The 22,780-nt window shown below is 40.7% G+C and overlaps 1 protein-coding gene across 3 annotated transcripts in view; it reads right to left on the reverse strand.

Moving 5' to 3' along the window:
- The window catches only part of micall1a (MICAL-like 1a), a 49,941-nt gene extending 27,508 nt beyond the window's left edge, over positions 1 to 22,433 (reverse strand). The window contains exons 1-12 of one of the 3 annotated variants that reach the window (XM_042485048.2): positions 21,462 to 22,433; positions 15,605 to 15,653; positions 9,605 to 9,746; positions 8,166 to 8,266; positions 6,794 to 6,933; positions 5,009 to 5,607; positions 4,856 to 4,916; positions 4,218 to 4,651; positions 1,814 to 2,142; positions 1,417 to 1,551; positions 1,196 to 1,322; positions 503 to 593 (exon numbers count right to left, since the gene is read on the reverse strand). In XM_042485048.2, coding sequence (XP_042340982.2) covers positions 503 to 593; positions 1,196 to 1,322; positions 1,417 to 1,551; positions 1,814 to 2,142; positions 4,218 to 4,651; positions 4,856 to 4,916; positions 5,009 to 5,607; positions 6,794 to 6,933; positions 8,166 to 8,266; positions 9,605 to 9,746; positions 15,605 to 15,653; positions 21,462 to 21,604 — 2,351 coding nt within the window. In that variant the 5' untranslated portion in view covers positions 21,605 to 22,433. Of the gene's footprint in view, positions 1 to 502; positions 594 to 1,195; positions 1,323 to 1,416; positions 1,552 to 1,813; positions 2,185 to 4,217; positions 4,652 to 4,855; positions 4,917 to 5,008; positions 5,608 to 6,793; positions 6,934 to 7,432; positions 7,457 to 8,165; positions 8,267 to 9,604; positions 9,747 to 15,604; positions 15,654 to 21,461 lie in introns of those variants that run through there. The other 2 variants (XM_042485047.2, XM_088073886.1) reach the window with 2 other exon arrangements.
- Between the last annotated feature and the right edge of the window lie 347 nt (positions 22,434 to 22,780).

Genomic DNA, 22,780 nt, shown 5'->3' on the forward strand with positions numbered 1-22,780 from the left:
TGCTGAAATGTGTTGTGTAAATAAACTTGCCTCACCTTCTGTTCCCGAGTTATGATGTTGCAAAATGGCACGAAAAAGTATATGAATGTGATTTTTTTATAATGCATCTCAACTTGTAGATAAATATATCACATTCATTTTACTGTTCACATAGTGCACTGCTCTTTTTAACTATCTATCTACCTATGTACCTACCTATCTACATATCTATCCATGTATCTATGTATCTATTTATCTATCTATCACCGATGACTTGAGTACTTAATTTCCTTCTTGTCATGTACTTCCTGGCTAAAATCACTGATTGTTGTATAAAGAATCACTGAAACAATGAATACAGCTCTTGCTGAATACAACTTCAGGAATCTCCTCTTCCCTTTAAGTATTCCTGAAACCTTTTACCATCTTTTACCTCATAACGATGCGAAGAAGAAACTTTGACAGACCGGCATTTCAGGCTTATGATCCTAACATTTGGTCCTCGCTGCAGTCTGATACCTACGTGTAAACCAGCTCAGCTTCGCGTCGTACTAAAAGGTGTTTCTCATGAATCAGAGTGAACCAGTCCACCAACAGCCGCTCCTCGTCCTCATCTGAAAACACACATGAAGAACGCAGACATATTTGTTGTATTTCTTGCCCAGGGTTCCTAAAGTTTAAAGCATGCAAGATTTATGACTTTTTTTTTGTAATTTAAGACCAAGTTTACAAAAAACTGAAGAAAAAGAAAATATGTACCTCAATCAGTTACTTTTATTAGGGATAACGTTGCCCTCATATCTATCGTTACATTAAATATGACTTTTTGTTGACATTAATAGAAAAGGAATTTGGTACGTTTTATATATTTAAAAAAAAACAATAATAATAATAATAATAATAATAATAATAATGTCACCAATTATATTAATCAAACATTTTTTTTTTCATTTTAACATCCATCAAGGTCTTATTTTTAGATTATGAATTTAAATGCCTTAGAAGACTTTTTAAGGATCCGCGGGAACCCTGATCTTGCCTCCTGCGATTTTTCTATTTGATCATTAGCGTCTTTGTAATCCTGCATAATAGCTGTGTGAGCTTTTTAAGCCAGATCAGATCTTTTAGTCGCATTTTTAATTGAGAGCCTAACTTTTATGCACTGTATGTGGGAACAGTTTCAGATTATCAACATTTAACAGGTGTGATGTGTTACCGTTAGGGTTGTCCCTCAGCTTCTTCTCCAGCTCCACTCCCCTCTGCTCCAGTTCATCCAGCTGCTTCTCCAGCTGACCCATCTCCCCGTGGATGTCCTCTACTGGGATGTACTGGTCTGATTGCACCTGGACAGATATTTTAACAAGATGCATCATTTGAATATTTCTTCATCCGTTCTATATTTTTTTCTGTGCAAAGCATGCAGTATATATTCTCTACCTTGCGTTTGATAAGAGGGAAGCCGTGGCCGGGGGCCGGGGGTCTGGCAGGACGAGGGCCTTTTGGTGGTTTGGATTTGGATTTAGCAGGTGAGGGAGAAGCTTTCCTGTTGAACGGGTTCTCCTTACAGATCCGCTAAAATAAGAAAACATATGGCTGCAATATAATGTGCAAATTTTATTGCTTTCTTTATTTTCAAGATTATTTTTGCATTTTTGCTTTAAATGACAGGACAGGTAGATAGACATGAACGTGGAAGAGAGGGGGGTATTGAAATGCAGCAGGTGGGAATCAAACCTTGGGCAAAAGACACGCGAAAGTGCACACCACCAGGTGAGCTAGAGGTTGCACCAAGTTTATTGCTTTCTACTGCTTTATTTAGAGATTGACCTGTTACCTTATTGTGTGATTGGGTGGCTCCTGAGGCCAGCGGGCTGGGGGCCGTCGGGGGTCGTGGCGGAGCAGCGCTGCGACTCGTCTGCGGGGTAGCTGGAGCTGAGCTGGCATTCGATGGCATGGGAGAAGGGCAGGGGCTTAGGGAAGAGTGAGGCAGACGCTCGGTCGAGGAGGAGGAAGGAGACGACGTAGAGTCGCACGGCGAACAGATGGAAGGCTCCGAGACACTTTTGGTGAAGGCGTGTTCCTGGTCGCTGCTGGCACTGCCACTCAAGGGGGGATGGGAGGAGCTGTGGTCTGAGCCAGACGACAGACTCTCTGTGCTGAGAGCTGGAGAGGGAGAGCAAGAGGAGGGCTGAGAGTGAGAGAAAACTGAAGAGGGAAAAAAGGGTTTTAGTAAAAACCAAAGAGCAAAAAAGAGCAGAAATGAAATAAAGTAGTTGAGACAGATTGGAGTAGAGAGGGGATGGGGAAAAGAACAAAAACAATGAACATCTGTTTACAACATCCCACTCTCTCTGTCTCCCTCCTTTGTACTCCAAACTCATTGTTCCAGCTCAACTGTGCTGCAGAGCCAACTGACATTTTAAATTTGAGGATGTTTGAATCTACATGGAATAAGCTGAATTGATCCAATAAACTGAAATCAGGTTTAAAAATCCTTAGTTAACTCAATAGTTTCATTTCAACACCAACATCTGTATAATGAAAGAAGAAAACGCATTATTTTGTGATATTTACTCAAAATGGCATACAACATTGACAACAGCCAGCAGGCGTTATTGACGATGACATGTACCACAAACTTTTAGCTCCCTGGCGATTTCCCTCCAGACAGCTACCACCTTATTTAGTCTAAAAAAAATAAAAATATAAGAAGTAGGTTTTGTATTGATACTTTCTCATTTCATCTTCATCAACAAGCTCTTCTACAACAGTTTGACTTTCAAAGTGAACAAGAGGATAAATAGAAACACAGCGTTTGACAGAAGTTTTATCACTGTCTGGCATGGGAACTGCTCTGTAGCCGACAGGAAGGCGCTGCAGCGAGTGGTTAAATCCGCTCAAACAATCATCAGCAGCAGCCTCCCTTCCTTGGAGGACATTAATGTCAGCAGGTGCAGAAGCAGAGCTTCATGTATCATGAAGGACCCCACCCACGCGGCACACAAAATGTTCACGCCCCTCCCCTCACGCGGAAGGCTGCGCAACCTCAAAGTAAGAAAACAAAGCTAAAATGCAGCTTCTTCCCAGAGGCTGTGAGATCCATGAACTCTACACCTACAGTCTGAACTCTGCACTTTGCTTCACTGCTGCTATGTATAAAATTATTTATTCTGTATGCTGCTGGACCTGGGAAACAAATTTTGTTCCTTCATGTTTTTAACATGTTTTGAATGACAATAAACCGAACTGAGCTGAACTAAACTGAAGTTTACGACCGGTTATGACATTTCTTTTGTCTGCTTCAAATACAAAATGCTGCTATTTTGGCTCAGTTTTTTGTTTTCTTGAGAGAATAACTGCTGATATTTGATTTCTTTAACGTTGCTGAGGCTCGGCAGCAAATTGCGGACAGCACAGACTAGTGGCTCTGATAGTCTAATAATATATTAAGGAATTATTATATGAATCACCAAGCTCTGCACGCAGCTGCTCACTGCTCCATTAAGGATGGGTTACTTGAAGAGGACAATTTCGCTGTACAATGTACATGTGACAATAAAGCCACAGTTTAAATAAAGTTTAGTTTTACTATGACGATGGCAGTGCATGTAGATGCAGCAGCTCGTAGCTCCTAAAATCCTTTTTTGCTAAAGCTTACAATTTTTCGACTCCATTGCCACTTCTGCTGAAGCACGACTTTTCTACAATAAAGAAGCACTTATCAACATCGGAAAAAGCTGTGTGGGGTTTGGACTGAATGCAGCAGCTGGCAAGAGGATCGCCATCAACAGCATACGCTGAGCGGCCAGCGACCAGAGGGGAGAAACTAAACCAAAACACGAAAGAGAGGGAGGAAAGCTGGCATCAGGGCGAGGCTGAAACGACTTGGACCGAGAGCTGTTCCTCTACCAAGCCTTCTTCTGGCTAATGTCCGGTCACAGGAGAATACAGTAGATAAGATGTGATTTTGGCTCACTCAGCAACAGATCAGAGACTGCTCTGCACACATCTTCACAGAGACATGGTTAACCCCTAACATCCCGCATCAAACTGTTGCACTGGATGGGCCGACCTTGTAGGGAGCCATAAAGACACAAGACTCTGATGCAAATTCAAAAAATTCACTGCAGGAAATTTATGATGCCATCAGCAGCAACTGGATGTAATCTTCATAGTCCAACTCAACCCAAATAACAAAGGGTTCGATGTCAGTAAAATGCGATGTTAATCAAACTGACCTTTGTGACCTGCAGGCGGCTGTGGAGCACGAGGTGCTGGACGTTTCTTGCTCTTGGCGCTCCCAGGGCTGGCGGAGCGGGACGAGCTTCCTCCACTTGGAGGAGTGTCTGCACCTGTCTTCGCCTCAGTCGCCTGAGTGATGCTGTACCATGGGTGACTAGCCACAACTGTGGGTGGAATCGCACTTCCTTCGCTGCCCTCTTCTACCTCCGCTACCTCCTCATTTTCATCGTCATCATCCTCGAATGGGTTGGAGGGCGGCGGGGGCGTGCTGGGTCTGGAGCCCTCCCCTTTGAGAGAGGACAGAGAGCCTGTGTTGGGAGGGGTTGCCAGTCCGGCAGGGGGAGGGGGAGGGGCTTTCTTCTTCTTGGGTTCTGATTGGACCAGGGCGAGCCAAGGTGGATCTTTGGGTTTATGGGAGCCACTGGACAGGCTGGACAGTGAGATACACAGACAGGGATGAAGGGGTCACAGAGGGAAGACAACAAAATACAGCCAAACGGAGGCACGGAGGGGCAAACAACCACATGATGTAAGAGATGTAATTCAGAACTGAGACGGACTATGATGACATGATTAAGGCTGATGAAATGGTGGCAGCAGACAAAAAAGAGGCATTCAACAAACATTCAGCTACCTTCCAGGAGACTGTGACCTTTCTCGAGGTTTGGGAGGAGTCGGAGGCTTCAGGTGTTCGCCTGTGATTTCAAGAAAAATGTGAGAATAAAAATCAGCACATCCTGTTTTAATGTTTATCTGTGATCATTTATATTCTGCACTGAGCACACACCTGTAAGGGCATCTGCTGTACGGGGTAACCGGATCCGAGGGGCAGGTCGAGGAGGAGGGGTGGGTTCAGAGACTCGGCGCGGTGCCGGTACAGGCCTACTGACACCTTCAGGATGACTGACAGGTGTAGAAGGGAGGTCACCGTTGGTCGTTACAATAGCTGGTGTCTTAGCATCTTCCTCTTTCTCAACCTCTTCCTCCTCTTCATCACTTTCATCAAAAGGGTTTGGTGGAGAAGAATGTGGCGTCTCCTCCGTCGCTCCACTGTCGTCCATCTCTTTTGTTTTTTCTAAAGATTCTGCTATATCTGCTGCAACGGCAGCGACTGTGGCAGAGTCATTGGCGGGCATCTCAGTATCATTTGTTTGGTTTACTGGAGAAGAAGTCTTTGCCTGGTCCCTCTCAGAGGGCGGGGTGTGAGGAATTGTGCTGCGACCAATCCTGGCAGACAGACCGACCGCTGGTTTCTTACTAAGATCTGGCCGGCCGTTCTGATTGGCTGAAGCGTGCCTTGCGAGGTGATGTGTACAGACCAAGGCCCCAGAGTCGCTTCCTAATTTGTAAGATCCAGGAAGCAAAGTACTGTGACACTCTGTGCACCTGAGACAAGAATGAAAGTGAGAATAAAGGATTGTTGTTTATAAATATACAAAAAGACTAAAAAAATTAGGGAGTCTGTCAAAAATAATACACAAGGTAATCTGTCTTTGTTTGATATACACACAATGAAACAGTTAATTTATTTCTGCTCCTTAGGTTATAATTCTTAAGATTTTCATGAAATTAAATCCACTGTAGAACTGTAGTCCTCCTGAAGTCAAATATCCACTGTGGGAAATGGTGGAATTAGTTTTAGGAACTTCCTGCACATTGGTAGATTGTTTCCTTCAGCATGGTACAAATTTGATGTCAGAAATTAAAGTCTAACGCTTCCCTAAAGAAACGAACTAGTGCAAAGCAAGGATTGCAGCGGTCAAACGAAAAATCTGGAAGCCGTCAGGAAACTCCAGGGTGTGTGGCGCTCATCTCATTTCTCGTATGTAAGCTTGCTTAAGTCAAGCATCGCTAGCCCACACTGTTCGCTTGCTCTAGCCACTCATCAGAGGAAGGCAGGGGTATCTGTATGTGTGTGTCTGTCTTGTCATTTCAATTCTCAAAAAAATTGCAAAACTTACCAGTAATGATATGAGTGCTAAAGACCCTGGAGTTTCTCGCAGGAATCCTTCAATTTCTGACATCGTGTTTGTACCTTGTCAAAGGGAACAAACTTCCATTGACCTACCATTTAGCAGCAAGGTCCTTAAACTAATTTCGCCATTTCCCATAATGTGCTTAGTTCAGGAAGACTCAAGATCAGTGTTTTATATGCTGTTTTTGTGCAGTAATGACTGGACCAGAAGTCTAAGTAGAACAACAAAGTCCTTTCCATGCATCCCATGGAAACAATCTATAAAAAATGAACATTTCTTACTGCTGCTGGTTTACATTTACACCGTTGAACGAGCACAACATGGTAAGCTCATGGCATGATAGAAAATGGCCAGTTATAGTCTGACTTCTTTGTTCAAGCATTGTAAGTTAGTGTATCCAGCTTCTCTGTCAATAGATACACCTGCAGTATTAAATTTTGCTTGCTGTTACCACCAGATGTTACCAAATCAACCAGGATAAAAATCTTAAGGATTATCACTTTCAGAAACTCAAAACAGTACCTTTTTTCATTGTGTTGTTGGCTAACAGTCTGTATAACACACAGGAAGACAGTGACCGTGTCTGCAGTGTTCACCTGAAACAGTTGCGATGGTAGAGCTTGCCGTCCACCAGAAACCTCTGCACCAGGTGGACGTGTCTCTGGCAGGCAGCGCAGGTGCTGCTGAGCATGCTGCGCTTGATTGCTTCTACACCTGTCTGCGCGGGCCGGCTCGGCTAGTGCAAGTGACCGGGACGTTGTATTTGCAGGGAGGGGACAGGAGGGAGACGTCAGGGGAAGGGGGGAAGAGGGAGATAAAGGGGGGGGGGGGGGGGGAGATCAAACACGGAGTCAGGATTTGAGGATGTGGATTGTTCATTTTGTTGAGCTAGTTACATCTACATCTACTACTATTGTTCATGTGGTTCATTACTGCATTTATTTTTTCAGTTTAAAGCATTTGATTTATATGAAGTTTTTACATCAATATAATAAAAGTTTTATTAGTAAAAAAAAAAAATCCAAACAGCTTGGGTTAGTGGCTCTGGGAGTCACATATTTTGGATATGATTGTTATTTAGGATATATATTTTGTTTTTAGGCATTTTTGAATTAGTTTTTTGTGTTAAGTAAAAAAGGGGGTTAGCAGCAGCGCATTCCAAAACTTGGCACACAGTGTTAGGACAAAATTACAGTTAGTAATTTTTGTACAAGAGATGGTTAAAAAAGACTGACCTAACTGTTTTGCTTTCACCTCCTAGCCCACCCCCACCCCCATCCTACTGCCTAGGCTCAGGACCAGAGAGTGGAGGGGGGATCAGATGTGAGGAGGAAGAAGAGCAGGAAGAGGAGGGAGTGGAATGGATTTCCATCTGAAGAAGGGGGGAGGCGGGGGAGGGGGTGGAAGTTGAGAGGGAGGTTGCCAGTACATGGGAGTATAGCGACGGAGGAAAGAAGTTGAAGGCATGCGAAAGAAAAGAGAGACAGGATACAGAGGCTATCTTTATAGACTTACTCCACCTCTGTTGCTTAGCTTTTCCCCTGCTGTGCAACACAAAGCCCACACGAGCAAGTAGTACTTATAAAATACTAACGTGGACAATGTACACTGCTGTACTGCAATGGCAGGATGGGATTTGTATTGTACAGATCTGGTGATTTAATACCCCCAAAAATAGCACATGCAGAATTACACTTAGATAATCCAAGGCTGCAGATACACACCAATATACAACCAGAAAATGTGTGCGGTTTCAGTGTGATTATCCAGGAGTTAAAGGGACACCATAAACAATACAATACCTACAGCATACATCTTGTTAACATGCAGTAAAGTGTCATGCTGAAATAATGTAGTTTAGTGATGCAGTTTTTACGTATTATGTGTGGCCTAGAGTTTAAAAAAAAAAAGATAATCAAGAAATGCAAAGGGTAATTCCTACTCGTCTCTCCTGGTGCCAAGTCTTACCTCAGACTCAACCACTTTTTCTTCTAAAGGGGTCGGGGGCCTTTTCTGGGCTGGCTCATTATGACCGGCGGAGCTCAGCCTTTTCATGCAAGGCGGGTTTGCTGCAGAAAAGGAGGTAAACAGGTAATGATGTAAATAAATTGTTGTAACAACCTTAAGTTAAACAAGTTCTTCTGTCTCAAGATGTGCAGACTAGGCCTGTCATGATAATGACATTATCGACTTATCACACAATATACGGACATGACCTCGATCATTTTGCTAACCTTGTTATTGCACATTTTGTTCGGGCAAAATGTGCGTTTATATAGGAATGTCACCAACATTTTAGCCGGACTGGACCCAAATATTCGGCTATTTGTTTATTGTATTCTGTTTTTTTTTCAGAGGACAAACGTAATTTTAGTGTTTGTGATGCTGTTGCTGTGCCTGTCAAACACACAGTGACAGAGATGATCCTTTAACTCAAAAGTTATTTACAGGTTTATTGACTGAGTCCATCCATTTCTGTGTTGGTGTCACGAGTAGAGCTCTATCCTGCAGCTGTAGCACAGAGCAGGTGAGTCTCAATATCTTCCATAAAATGAGGACACTTACCTGGACACAGATTGTTGTACTGATAACTGTCGGAGTTTTTTTTAACTTTACAAACTTTGCAGTGTCACACAGCTGTCAAGCATTCGGAGGCACACCTGACTCGCTCTCAGGTTACACTGGAGCTCCATGGCGCACGGTCTCTCTCTTAATCAACAATGAAGCCCTGAAGCGCACAATGTCTCCCTCACCTTCTGACGGTGTCTGTCATCCCCCACCTCCCCCGACTCACACCAACCAAATCTCCGATTATTCCCTGTTGATTAATGCCGAAGCTAATGCCGGAGCCCAGAAACAGTTGGGGTTTCTCAACCATTCCAAGACTTCGGGTGGAGTTATTCTCTCTTTTTTTTTCTCTCCACCCGAGCCTACACTTCAAAGACGACACTGCCAAGCTTAGCCTGCAGCGGCACTTTTGGAATGACGGACACACAGTGCTGATAGTTGTTAGCTTGCCAATCCCTGGCAACGAGCCAAATTGTGAATTCTTTGGAGTTTTACTTTCCAACAACTTCATCTTCCACTTTGTTAATCCACCAGCAAACCGCCCGGCTTCAAGGATTACCGTCCCTGGGAGCCGACTACGGCGCAGCAGCCAGATTAAAGCTGCAGAGCTTTGCTAAACTTCATCACAAGTTCATTATTATTATTATATCAGTGGCATAAAATTAATTGTTATTTACAACATCTATTGCACAACAGTCCATCCTGGAAGATGGATCGCTCCTCACCCACTCTTCCTGAGGTTTCTACCATTTTTTCCCACCCATTACAGTTTTTTGGGTTTTTTTTTTTTTTTAGTTTTTCACTGCTTGGGTGAATCGGACTGAATTTACTGTACTCACCTTGAGATTTGTTGTTGAAGAAGTTGTAGTACTGAGAGACGTAAGTGATGACGCTGAGCCGGTCAGGCACTTTCATGGACACCATGTCTTCTGGGTCCAACAGGGCAGGAATCCCCAGCTGTGTCTCTGCCACTTCAAACGCCTGCGAAGAAGCAAAGATGAAGAAAAGGAGGAAAAGAGGGAGACGGATTAGTAAATAGTTGAGAGACAGCAAGCAGTGTGTTTACATGCATGAATACAATAAATAATAATTAAAGAACAATAGTAATTACTGTAACCAAACACTGTGATCTGATTATTCCAGCTGTCATCTGTTCACTTAAAACACATCAACTAACTAGACGAAGGACAGCTCAACAGACCTGGATTACTACTTTAATATTATGAATTTTTCAACTGACTGTTGCACTTTGGTCTGATTATCCTCAGTTTGGGACTATTTCAACAGCAAAAGTAGCTGCAATGGAAACTAGGGCTGTTCCTAACGAATGGTTTCCCTTCTGTCAACTAGTCTGAAAGTAAACAAAAAAAAAACACCCAGAAAACAGTCAAAATTGGGCACAATTTATAATTTATTGCATATTTTGTAACAGCCATTTGAAATATTGTTTCACAACTTTAAAATAACCAAATTGCATTTTAAATGGTGCTGGTATGAATGACACTCGGCCTTGCCAATTCTTGTGGCTGATATTTGGTGTTTTTCAAATTATCTTTATCGATATTTTGTTTTAATCATCGCAGATGAAATGTATTAATTAAAAAGTTCAAAGTAAGTGTCAGAATGGGAGGAACTTTTATTCAATAAAACCTCAGGAAGCTATTTTTGTTTATTCATTTTTTATTTAAATTTTCACTTGATTTTTTTTTCTTTTTAAAAGTTGCCATGAACTTGCTGTGTATGATGCTGAATGCTTTGATTAAACATTTGCTAAAGGCATTTAAACAAAGTTTTGTGTTGGTGTTTGTTATATTCAAAATTCTACATTCTGACAGAAAGATTTTCATTTTTATAGTAAATGCATATCGTTTCCAAACATCGGTCATGAGTCTCATTAATTACTAAAATCAGTATCCGCCCTGCAAACCAATATCGGTCGGCCCCTGGTTTCAGATCTTACTTTTAAATGCTTCGAGCAGCACAAACAAAATTCAATTTACCTTACTGCACTGCAGTGGCAGGAAAAATCTGATATCTCAAACCTCTGCAAATAAAAGCTAAAACTGTCTGCATGGCTAACGGTGGCTGAGAGAGTGTGTGTTTTTTGTTTGTTTGTTTTATGTCTGCATACCATGAAAATGTTTCACTCAAACTAAACTCTTAATCTGGGTTTTCACAGAAAACTAGTTATGTGTCTCTATTTAACGCTCAGTAACAGAACAATGTCTTTGTTGCATGTAAGCAAAAAAAAAAGCTCACAGCTGACCATCAGCACATACCTGATGCCCTGAATAATCTAACTCTGTTGCCAAAACAAGCGTCATCTGATGATAACGTAGTGTTTAGTTCTTAGAGGATAACCATCAGACTGATGAAAAATTCCACTAAAGAAATGAGAGGGGGGCGAGGTTACATAACAACAGGGATACAGTCGCTGGCAGTCACACAACACCGAAATAATCCCGCCAACAAATGCTACACAAGGGCAAGGTGAAACTACACCTGAATGAGCCAAAATGCATTGGACGGCACTGTGTAATACCCAAATAATACCAGATTTAAAGCTTAAAGCATTTACTATTCTTTTTTCAAACTGCCTTTGTTCTCTTTTGGAACGATCTGCCTGAGGAGATGAAGCCGGCAGAATCAGTGACATCTTTTAAATCACTTATTTTTATGTGATCTTATCACTATTTACTTATCCATCTTTAATCTCTCTTAATCTGTTCATTTATTTTTTGCTCACACTCTTTTTATCCATTCTCTAGCTTTCTGATGGTCCTGCTCTTGATTTTGTTTTTAAATTCATTTATCTTTAAATGTTTTAAATATTTACTTGTTCATTTATTTGTTATTTATCTGTTTTTATCTACTTATCTTTGTTTTATCCCCTCTGATGTGATGTTGTCTTCTTACTCTACTTCTTTTTTTGTCTTCTATTGCTTTTATTCTCTAATTATCTTAAATTGATCAGTTCAGTTCTTTAACTGCCAGCCCTACTGCTTTTATTCCTGTTATTACTGTAATCTTTTCTACACACATTTTTTCTTTCTCTTAGTTTGACTCTTTCAGCCTTTTCTCTGTTTGGCATGTTTGCTGGTGTTTATTTTATTGTTCTCTGCCTTTTCTTTGTCTGTCAAAGCACTTTGTAAACAGCTGTTTTTAGAGGTGCTATATATAAAGTTATTATTATTATTATTATTTCCTGCAAATGTCTTGAAAATGAGTGAATACTCTGGAAATTACAAGTTTACTGATTCACTGCATGAATTCTTTCAGAGAAAAATGAAAAGTAGCGGCCAAAGTAAAAAATAAAGTCAATCTTACATGAAGCTATTTTGAGTGCGATGCATATAATATGATTTACAGTCCAAATGAGCGCTGTTAGTTCAAAACAACCTTCATGTTTGACTATAAACTGGAATATCTGGCTCTTTGCAATTAGTCAAAATCAGGATGATCCTGTGAGTCATTTGCCCTTCAGAGGGACACAGTGAAGATCGCCAAACCAGCAGCACAGGTCTGCGTCACCTGACCTGCCCTCCTGAACCTCCTCCAGACCTCAAATTAATGCAGAGCTGATCCTTTGGTAAATAGATGTTTCTACTGAGGTTGAGACTCTCTTTTACTGTTCGAGCACTTACGACTTGATTTATTCAAAGACAGAAAAATAAAAGATGTGCAACACCTGCAGGGCTGTGGTCATCATGCACATCTGAAAACAGGGTTATCCCAGTCTGTGGTTTACCCAGTTAAAAGTAGTGGTGGCCTATGAAGAGGTGACATACGGGATGGTAAAGTGGCTCGACCTGCGCCGCACTAAATGGAGAAAATATATCGATCTTATCACAGCACCCTAAATGATTCCTTTTGGAGGAGAGCGCCTCATTGTGAGCTGGTGCTGTCGGCGTGTGGCTCCTGCAGTTCAGTGTTATAGACAACCAAGCTTTCCAATACAGTTTAATTGTGTATTATTATTGTACTTTTTTTTTTTTTTTTACATATGTTATCTATTCCCTTTTTTCTCTATTTTTGTTGATTTATGACGTCTATTCAGTTTTGTTTGTTTTGGCTGTTTTACGACTTTTTGGTTCAGTTTTAATGTGATGTATGTTTTTATCTATGTTTTATTTTCCTTTAGTTAAATCATTCTGTATTACTGTATTAGCTATGCAGCAGGTAAGGACAGCGATCTTTGGAGACACGTTTTTAATGTTTCCATTATGTGCATGTTGCAAAAACTTGATTTTCACGATGTAGATATTTTTGTTCCTGTTAACTGCTGCATTTAGAATTGATTATGAAATATTTTTGATTACTTTCAAAGCCCTGAGAGGCCTCCATCCGAGTTTTTAATCGGATCTCTTATTGCGCTCTCTCCCTTTCAGTGCCCCCCGGAGATCCTCAGATGTGTTTTTCTTTTTTGTTCCAAGGTCCAAATTTATACTTGAAGGTTGCAGCGCCTCTATAGCCGCCTTTTTATCTGTTTTATGACATTTTATTTTGAGAATTTGTCTTTCTGTGTTGTATTGTGCTAAGGTTTTGGCTATGAGACAGTTTCACTCTTTTGATGTTTTTTTTAAGTGTTCTGTTGTTAAGGCGCACTTTGTAACTGTGTTTTGAAAGGTGCAACAAAAATAAAGTTTATTATTATCATGCAAAAAAAGCAAATAAATTCAACGCATCACCCAGTTTAATACGAACGAGGTTCAAACAACAACTGATTCATCTTCCAAAAAAAAGAATATATTTAGAATAAAAAATGAAAGCGAGTGAGAGCACAAAGATGGATGAGTGACAGATTGGCAGCAAGAGGAGGGAAGTGATACTGAAATTCACAGTAACTTCATTTGTTTCCCACAGTGTGTATTTCAGTGTGATTCTACAGTTAGCGTTCAGAGATTCCCGTCTGCGGCTGTAGTTTTACACACATTACTGCTGAAAACAGAGATTAACTGTGACAAAAGTCAAACATGATCAGGGGTCAAACATGGGTCACTTGTGAAGTCGACCCCTGTATATACGTCCTGTATGAAAAGAGTAATACTACGACCGTTTAAGGAACGATTTTAAGCAGCTCACATCTGGCTGCTTCATAGTAAAATCCGACTTTTCACATTTAAAGTCACAGATTACTCTCTCAGGCCTCAGACACAGTGAATAACTTGATTTATCTATAATGACAGTCAGCACACTGAATTTGTTCCTGGTGCTACCACCAAGCGCCTCACTTTCCCTGAAAGCTGTTGGATAAAAAAATATGTAAACAGCAGCAAGGCGCTGCCAAAGCTGAGCTCAGACTGGAAATGTGGAGACACCCATTTCATCCCTAAATGTTCTGTCGGCTTACAGACGATGTGGAAAAACCCAACAAGGGGAAATGTGATTTTAAAAGTTATTCACTGGTCTCTATCCGCTGATTTAGAGGCTGCAAATTCAGCACTTCTGCACTTAAAATCCTCTTCACATGGTCTCTCCAAAGGCTTATGTCGAGAACTTTTTATGGCACCGAATGTTCTGGCTTCCTCTTGCTCTTTTCCATCAGGACTAAGTAACCCTGCTCTCCACATGGACACTCAAACACACTGAAGTTACACCCACCATGACTGCGTGCAATCGTAAGGCTTCATTATTTGATGGCTGAATGAAGCACGCGCAGTGATAAATGCAACAAAGCCACATGAGTAATTATACTAATGTAAATGACATTATTTATATAGCACCATTAAAAAAAGAGTTTACTAAGTGGTTGACAAGCAACACAAAAGCACACATGAGAGGCAACACAACATCAACAACAACAGAGAGCCAAACAGCCTTACAGCCTGCTGCAGACACTGAGGTTTCTGCAGTCTTATAAGTTTAGTGCAGCTACACTCTGCAACAGGGATCTTAATAAACTTGGGTATGACATCAAGTTTGATGTATGCAGACTGTACGATGACATCACCTGCTGAATCGCAGGCTATGACCTACATCCATCGACGTCAATCCGCAAAAACAAAACGTCATCGGCGTGAGTTATCCATCTACGCCGCTATAATGGTGAAAACGAAATGTTAACAAGCAAATTGAGCCCTCGCTATAGTGGAGTTTATGTTGGAAAAGTCTGAAGAGGGAGAAGAACGGGGACGCAGTCGTGACTGAGGAAAATAGGCCAACGTGGACTACTACCATTTAGCAGTGTTGCACTGATGAGTGCATCATTTCATGCTGCATTTCTGTTGGTTGGTTAGTAGACGTAGATAGTAACAGCAGTCACACAGTGTGATGGTCATACCAAATTTCTGACACTGTCATAATTTTATCCCAGGCTGTCCTTGATCGCACAACCATGACCACGGCCATCCTTGAACCTCTCTCACTGTGCGATGTAGGACCACCGCTTTAGAGCCACGACCAAAGACATCGCCACGTTTCTTTCACGATGGTTTGTCTTTCGTCTGAGACAGCCCAAAATTACACAGAGTATACCGAGCTTTACTGAACACAAGTGAGACAAAACTAGGGTAGAGTTAGGAATCAAAACAAGAGGACAAATAACGCGAAATTCAGGACACAAATTGCCAATATACTAATATATATAATACTAATAAAAACACCTAAACCAACAAAAGCATAATAAAACAATTAAAACATGAATAAAATAAGTAAAATAATAAATAAATAAAAGGACAACATCACATGACAGCGAGTCTATTAAAAAAAGTCTATAAAAATGGGTTTTGAGAAGCAATTTACAAGAAATGATCCAAACCATCTCACAAAATAAAGCATCATGCAACATGAGATCATACGAGTGTTAAACCTCAAAACACACAGCTGAAAACTGGACTCACCAGTCGGTTGTTCTCGTAGACATTCTCCTTAGACAGCGAGCCAAAGTCTCTGGAATAACAAGACAGAAAAAAATGTTACAATTCAGAACATTTGATCCAAGTGTGCAGAATCAGAGTGCAGTTATGAAGCCTGAAACAGCTGCAACGCATAAATAAAATCTGTTTTCTCATCGGGACTCTTGTAGACGACCATGTCGTGCTGATATAGGACGGTACTGTATTTAGCGTGCTGACCTATTTCCATTTATGTTATGGACCATCAAAAAGCTATTATTGGCTTGACAGCATGACAGGCAGGAATGGTGTGCAGTGAAGTTTTCCAACTACTGAGGCTGACAATTGGACCCTGATGTGAAAAAGTGCCGGTACAAAGGGAAAGATCTCCTGCAACAAACAGTAGTGATGGGCTGATAATTACAAGGTCCTGCTTTAAAACGCCTGCAGCGAGGAACCAAAGCCAGGCCCACACCAGTAAACATCCTGCAGTAAAACTGGAAAATGTCTGAGGTGTTCTGGGATGAACGTGCGGTTGTGTGCATAAGCAAATGTGGAAAAGAATAATGCATAGGAGCTATTTTCTCTCTCTCTCTTGTTTTTCTCAGTTACTCTTTGTATTTGCACTTTAAATATATATTTTTTTTAATTTGCATTGTTTTCCTTTTCATGTGTACGTGTGTGTGTGTGTGTGTGTAAGTCTTAAATGTACACACACATATAAATACATTTATGTATTAGCATATGTTACTCCTTATATTGTATTTTGTCATTTTTATTTACTTAGTTTTTTATTTTTAGCCCTCTGTTGCTGTACAGGGAGGTTTATGGTAAAGAGAAAATATATGAAATGGGATCAGAGGTATTTTTCTACGATTTCACAATTACGATAACTCTCAAGATTTAAAACTGTAACTACTGTCATTATCTACCTTTATTTATCAATATATATAGATTGTTTGTTATTCTGATGTACCACTAAGTGAAACATCTATTCACGTAATTTTTCATTTGAAAAAGAAATGTCATCAACACATGAGCTATGTAATGAGTAAGATACACAAAATGAAAAGTTTTTTTTTAAAGCAAGTATCTGAGGTGTTCTGGGATGAACGTGCGGGTGTGTGCATAAGCAAATGTATGCTGACATAAGTGTGTAGCAGAAGGACAACAGTGCGGCAGAAAAAAAACCCCACCTTCACCCTGGTGGGAGCTTGTGGCGACCATGTGGAACTCTCAAGACCGAAAAAAACGTATGAATGAGCTCCGTGTTGGAGCCACACAAAGTGACCTCTGTTCTCTCTAATCTAGTTCCCATGGTCACACACACGCACCGAGCAGCAGCTCGAAAATCAAGATCATGTCAGCACAGGTCTACTGTGTCAGATCTAAAGCCAGAAGGAAGCGCAGCGACTTTTAAAACATTGCCCAAATTGTTTGACACTAACAGACAGTGCCAGCCGACTCCGGCGTGGATGATGAAGAGCAGTGTGTGATCTGAATCGCGAACTTGATCCAGTGTGACTTAGAGTCTCGCTCAAAGGTTTATTTTTGGAAAGAGGACTGCTGAGAGGTGGTGTGTGTGTGTGTGTGTGTGTGTGTGTGTCAGGTGGTTAAAATCGACAAAATCAAAACCTGGGTGATCCAGTATATCTGCTAAATCTGGTTAAGTCGGCACTTGTGCTAAAGCATGTAAGTGCAGGATTTGGTGAAGTGGTAACGACCAAAAATTAAGCTTATAATAATCATAATATAAATCATTTTAGAAAGTGTAGGTGAGAAACAAGAGCATTATTGGAAGAAATTTCAACACAGATGACAGAAAAACCAAACACTAAGTAGATGATGTGTGCCTACAGGTATCAGACACTTAAACTGAATGCTTAATAAGGCCTTTCAAGATAATTTTTACAAATATTTAACTATTAATTTTTCTATTCCAGCATTGCAGGTAAGTAGTATATATGTGTCCCATGCAGAGGTAGGTTTTATGTAGGAATATGTTTATTAGAGTGTACAAGAAAAGTGCAAATATAAAGTAAAAATAAAGGATTTTTATATCTACTTGGTGGTAGGTTTTTCAGATTTTTATTGTCAGAAATGTGGACTTTTACGTAGAAGAGCTTGACTCATTTTGACAAAAAGAAATGAAAATATAGATAAATGTGATTAAATATACTGTTTGAGGCAATTAAGAACTCATAAATTTAAATGTAAGACTATTTAATATCCAGTGAATACACTTTTCTGAGCATAGGGGGAGTGATGTCTCCAAGTACCACGCTTCTAAAACACACAGGTGTATTTATATTTGTGTGTGTGTTACTAAATGTTATGAGTAATTGTAAACACAGAGACATTTCATGCGTACAGCTCCTGCTGGGACTGTCCTGAATGCAGGGTGGACGGTTTTAGCTCAGCAGAAGGGAACACTGATATGGACACTATTTTGACATTCATCTTTCATGGACAATAAGAAGACATTTTACAATAGTACAGCGTAAATCTGACAAATTTGGTTACCATGTCATGTTAATACTATTATTTTCCCTTTCCTTAGTTTTTCGTTTAGATTACTATTGTCTATTTGCTTTTATTTCATCTTTCTGTCCGTATTATTTTATACTGTTTTTCTGTCTGATGTTGTTCAGGGAGTTTGTTATTTGGGTTTTTTTAAGTGGTTTTGTGTTGTTGAAAAACTTGAAATTCAATAAACTCTAAGTCATAAAAAAGACTATTTAATGACTTTCAAGGCCTAATATTTATAAAATTGAATTTAGGAGATTTGCTGACTTTTTAAGCACCTTCAGACACCCTGTGCTGCATGTGACAAGTGTTACCGCTGCTGCATAGAGGAACACATCTGAATTTCGCAGTGTGCACGTTTGACCTCACTGTAACATGCACTTAGTTTCTAACTAGGCCACGTGTGATTTCTCACGGTCGTGTCCGCTCCCTCTGCAGCGGGCTGAGTGACAGTCGGTCTCATGTGAAATTGAGATAGGCCATTTGCTGTAATAATGCCCCGACTCTGCATCAGTGTGATGTACTCTGATGAGAATACATTGGCCGCAGAGAGCAGGCCAGCGCTACAATGGCCTGGCCCGGCATTAGAGCTAAATCCAGTTTGACAGGCGGAGGTCTCAGACGCAGATTAGCCTGACGGACTGTCTGTCTGGATCAGAGCAAGTTCAGTTGGGCCGCTGCAGCTACACAGAGGACTGAACATTGGAGGCACGCTGAGACACAAATCGAAGAGGCAGAACTTAAAAGCTGGGTGTTAAGGATTTGTCCACTCTCTTACTTTCCAGTGTGCATATATTCCACTTCACTGACTTGTCCCTCAGTGACTGGTCCAGTGAGCGTTTACTCTAGTGCCATCCAGGCATGGTCCAATTTGCTCACAAAAGCGCAGACCACCTGAGAGGTTAGCAGCATGAGCAACATGCTTATTGTCTCAAATCATTCCATCACACCACATTTTCCCTTTGGGACAAAGACGGGACACAACATGTCATTTACTGGCCGCTTTTACACAATACTCCTTCAACAGCAAGGATCACTGACTTCTTTCCGAAGGAGTCAAAACACTAATCTGATTCTGTCAACACCGTGCACTTCCCACCGAGCCACACAGAGCCACATTATGCGACACGGGAGCGGTGCTTGTTCACAGAGATGCACGTCCAGTGTGAGTTTGGGGTGTCCCGATTGGATCGGAAGGATCCATATCGGGCCCTCTCAATGCATTTTATACTCTGTCAGGATCAGTTGTTTTGTACACGAGCCCCACCCGATTCTTTGTTTACATCCACCGTCACATGGGTGTTGTGAACTAAGAGCAGAGTTTGCAGCAGATATTCAGATTTTATTATCATGTTGCTGCTCCAATAAGTAAAATCATTTTTTCATGCTCAACTTAAGCTGCATCAACTTTTGCAGTAGAATTTAATTTTTTTGTTGTTATGTAATAATGCTGTAACAAGTGAAATTGTTTTTTATTTGTTATGTTTATATTTTCACGTTAAGCTAGGATTATTACTCATTTACAGCACTCTGTAGTTTTACTACAATGCTGCATTGAGTGGATTTGAGAGCAATTTCTGAAGATGAAGTTTAGTTTGTTTGCTATTTTGTTGAAACACAAATTCTGTGGACAGTGGACATGCGAGTCATATAAAAATATTCTTTGTTTGTTTACTTTGTCATTTTTGTAAAAAAATAAAATAAAACCCTTAGGAACTTTTTTGATGCAGATATTTATTTTTTTGCACTGCATTGCTGTCAAACTGTAAAAAATATATAATGGATTGATTGTTATAACTTTAAAGTACTTGAAGTGTACATTGTGCAGCTGTATTATCCAGGTAAATACAAGTATCAGATCAGGACTCTGTACTGGCAGAAAGTCAATATCAAACGATTTGGTTTGGGGAAAAAAACTTGATCAGGAAATCCCTTCTGTGAGTCAAAAGGTCAGAGTTTCTGTTTATTTGTACTGTCACATGATTCACCTGTCGTCATACACAAGATGTAGAAACACGATTGTGACAAACACATGATGGGAAATGTATGTACAGAAAGGCTGATCAGCACCAAAAACCACAGAAACCTTTTGGTGCATTTATGCAAAGGCTGGCCAAACTCACTTATCAGCTGTAAGTTCATGAGTGAACACGAGATTTTCTGTTTTTGGTCTCTACCAAAACAATGAATTTCCTCATCCCTATACTAAGTCACTTAAGTCACACTGATACTCCGGTTGTGTTTTGTGTCTGCCTCGGAAATGTGTGTGTGGGTGTGAAATGCAGAGAGGCGGGGTGTGTTGTTACAGACAGGGCACGACTTGTCAGTCTGAGTTAACTACAGCACACTGGCCTCTCACTCCAAAAAGTGCATGATTATTAATAGTGTTTTTGGCTGTGATAACACAGCAAGAACATGAGTAACCCTTTAAAACCTGAGCAAATTGGTTTGATTTCTTTGAAAAATACAGGGAGAAGGCAAAGGGCCCAAAAATTAGTGAGAACTTAGTAAAAAATTACAAGAAAATTACTTGAAAGCCAAAAAAATAAATGAAATGACCCAAAAAGTGCATAAAATTGAAAAAATATATACATTTTTTTCTGTAACATAATTTAAATATATAATTAAAACGATTATACAGATAGATTCCTGGCATTTCTTGCCAAGTTGGTAAATGCCTTTCCCCCCATATCAAACCAATTTCCTCATGTTTTCAAAGGTTAAGCACAAGAAAGGGTGACAGGTGAACAGGTTTTAAAGGGTAAACAATATATTGTTAACAATAATGTAACATAAATGGAATATTTTTACATGTGTTAAGCAAAAGTAATATAACTACTAGTAATAAGATATTCATTCTGAGGCAGTGTTTTTGACTGTAAATAAAAAAGTAATACAACTATTCACAGATTAGTCTAGTGAACAGATGAGTTCAGCCAGACTACTGAGTTTGTTTTGTATTTCCACCCTGATTGGATTCATTATTACAGCACTTGAAAACAATTTCAAAGCAAACACAATATAGCATGTCACTCCTCAAAACATGTGTCCACCTTTCACTGAAGCAGGCAGGCAAAACTCTGTTTATATAGCACATTTCACACCAGGTGGGAGCTGTGAGGAAAAAACAAAGCTGCCAACTGTCCATAAAAGCGAATCAAATCCAGTAAAAGAAAAACAAATCAAAAATACACAAAGACGTGTGAATAACAATTGATAAAAAATGATGAAGCCAGCTGCTGTGATTGGTGGACCGCTAACGTGAACCACAGTAAACTGTTTTCTTCATTTAAAACTGTAAGCAAGTTAGTATCAATGCAGACTTTGGGGTACTTACATCAGTTCTGGTCTGTAACGATGTATTATGGCACAAAACGCCAAACCGTCCCGAAAGGACGTTGACATGTCCTTTACTTCCACGTCGTTGTAATTTTCACACTGAATCCGACACCACTCCTGGAGAGCCTTCAGGGACCCCATGATGATACTGCCACAGAAATCCAAATTACGGTACTCTTGTCAAATAAAGTCCAGTGGCTTTGTCCCAGACGTGACAGGAGACAAGACGAAAAGTGTCTTCTCTGGTCACAAACGAGTCATCAGCAGCGTTTCGGTGAGACAGACAGACAACACCCGATGTGAAACGATACATTCATCAACGGCCACTGAGTCACAAAAACTAGCATGGCTCGCGAGCTAGCTTGATGTTACCTAACTTTTGTTACTACAAAATGCATCATACCCCCACTGTCTCCTGTCCCGGGTCACTCGGATATCAACGACCACATCTAAAGTAGTACTTTGACCAGAAACGCGTGGTGAAAACACCTCTGATATCTCGAGTTGTTAACGGTAGCTTGACAACAAACTTCTTGACGTAGCGTCCTCAGCTAACGCACGTTAGCCTGCTGCTAGCTCTTGTTCCCACAGTTTGCAGCTCCTCTCTGGTGTTTTGTGGATTGTCTCTGCTCGTTTCAGACGATGATGCAGTTTCAGTCGGCGCAGAGGTGACAGTTTCCTCCTTGAGGTGGACCACAGTACGGGTTTGGTATGTTGGTGCAGTCACTGCAACGGCTGGATGAAAAAGTCTGTTACGTCTCGTGCTACTCGCGACGCCCTGTTTGCGACAACAACATAAAAAACACGCCGTACACACCCCGGACAGTTCAGTGCTGATCAGACCAGCCAGGAGCCGGCGTCCGCTGCCAAGACATCCCGACGGCACTGATCGAAGCGTTGGCAGTCTGCCACCCCTCTCAACGTACCGGGCTGAAGTTCGCTTCACATTCGTTGCTTCTGATTCTTCGTCTTCTTCTAATGACGTTCCGACAGACAGCACGCTGTAAAGTGTAATGCTGCCTCCACGGTGTAGGAGTAGGTACTTTACTCACATATTTAAGTGCAGATTTCACTATAATACATCCTTGGTAGGTACAGACGTAGGTAGGTAGGTATTTAAGAAGCGCTTCAGCAACAGGTTGAGTTTGAACTTACATAGACATAAAAATGTAGCCACTGATTCAGCAGTTAAGGGGAAAGTTAAGGGAAAAGTACATTGCATTGCTTAGCGACAGATCCTCAGCTTTTTAATACTAATACTACTAATATACTGATAATAATAATAATAATAACTTTATTTATATGCCACCTTTAAAA

The sequence above is a fragment of the Plectropomus leopardus genome, chromosome 3 (assembly GCF_026936395.1).
Source record: "Plectropomus leopardus strain MGB_pleo_1.0 chromosome 3, ASM2693639v1, whole genome shotgun sequence".
In the NCBI taxonomy this organism is placed as follows: domain Eukaryota; kingdom Metazoa; phylum Chordata; class Actinopteri; order Perciformes; family Serranidae; genus Plectropomus; species Plectropomus leopardus.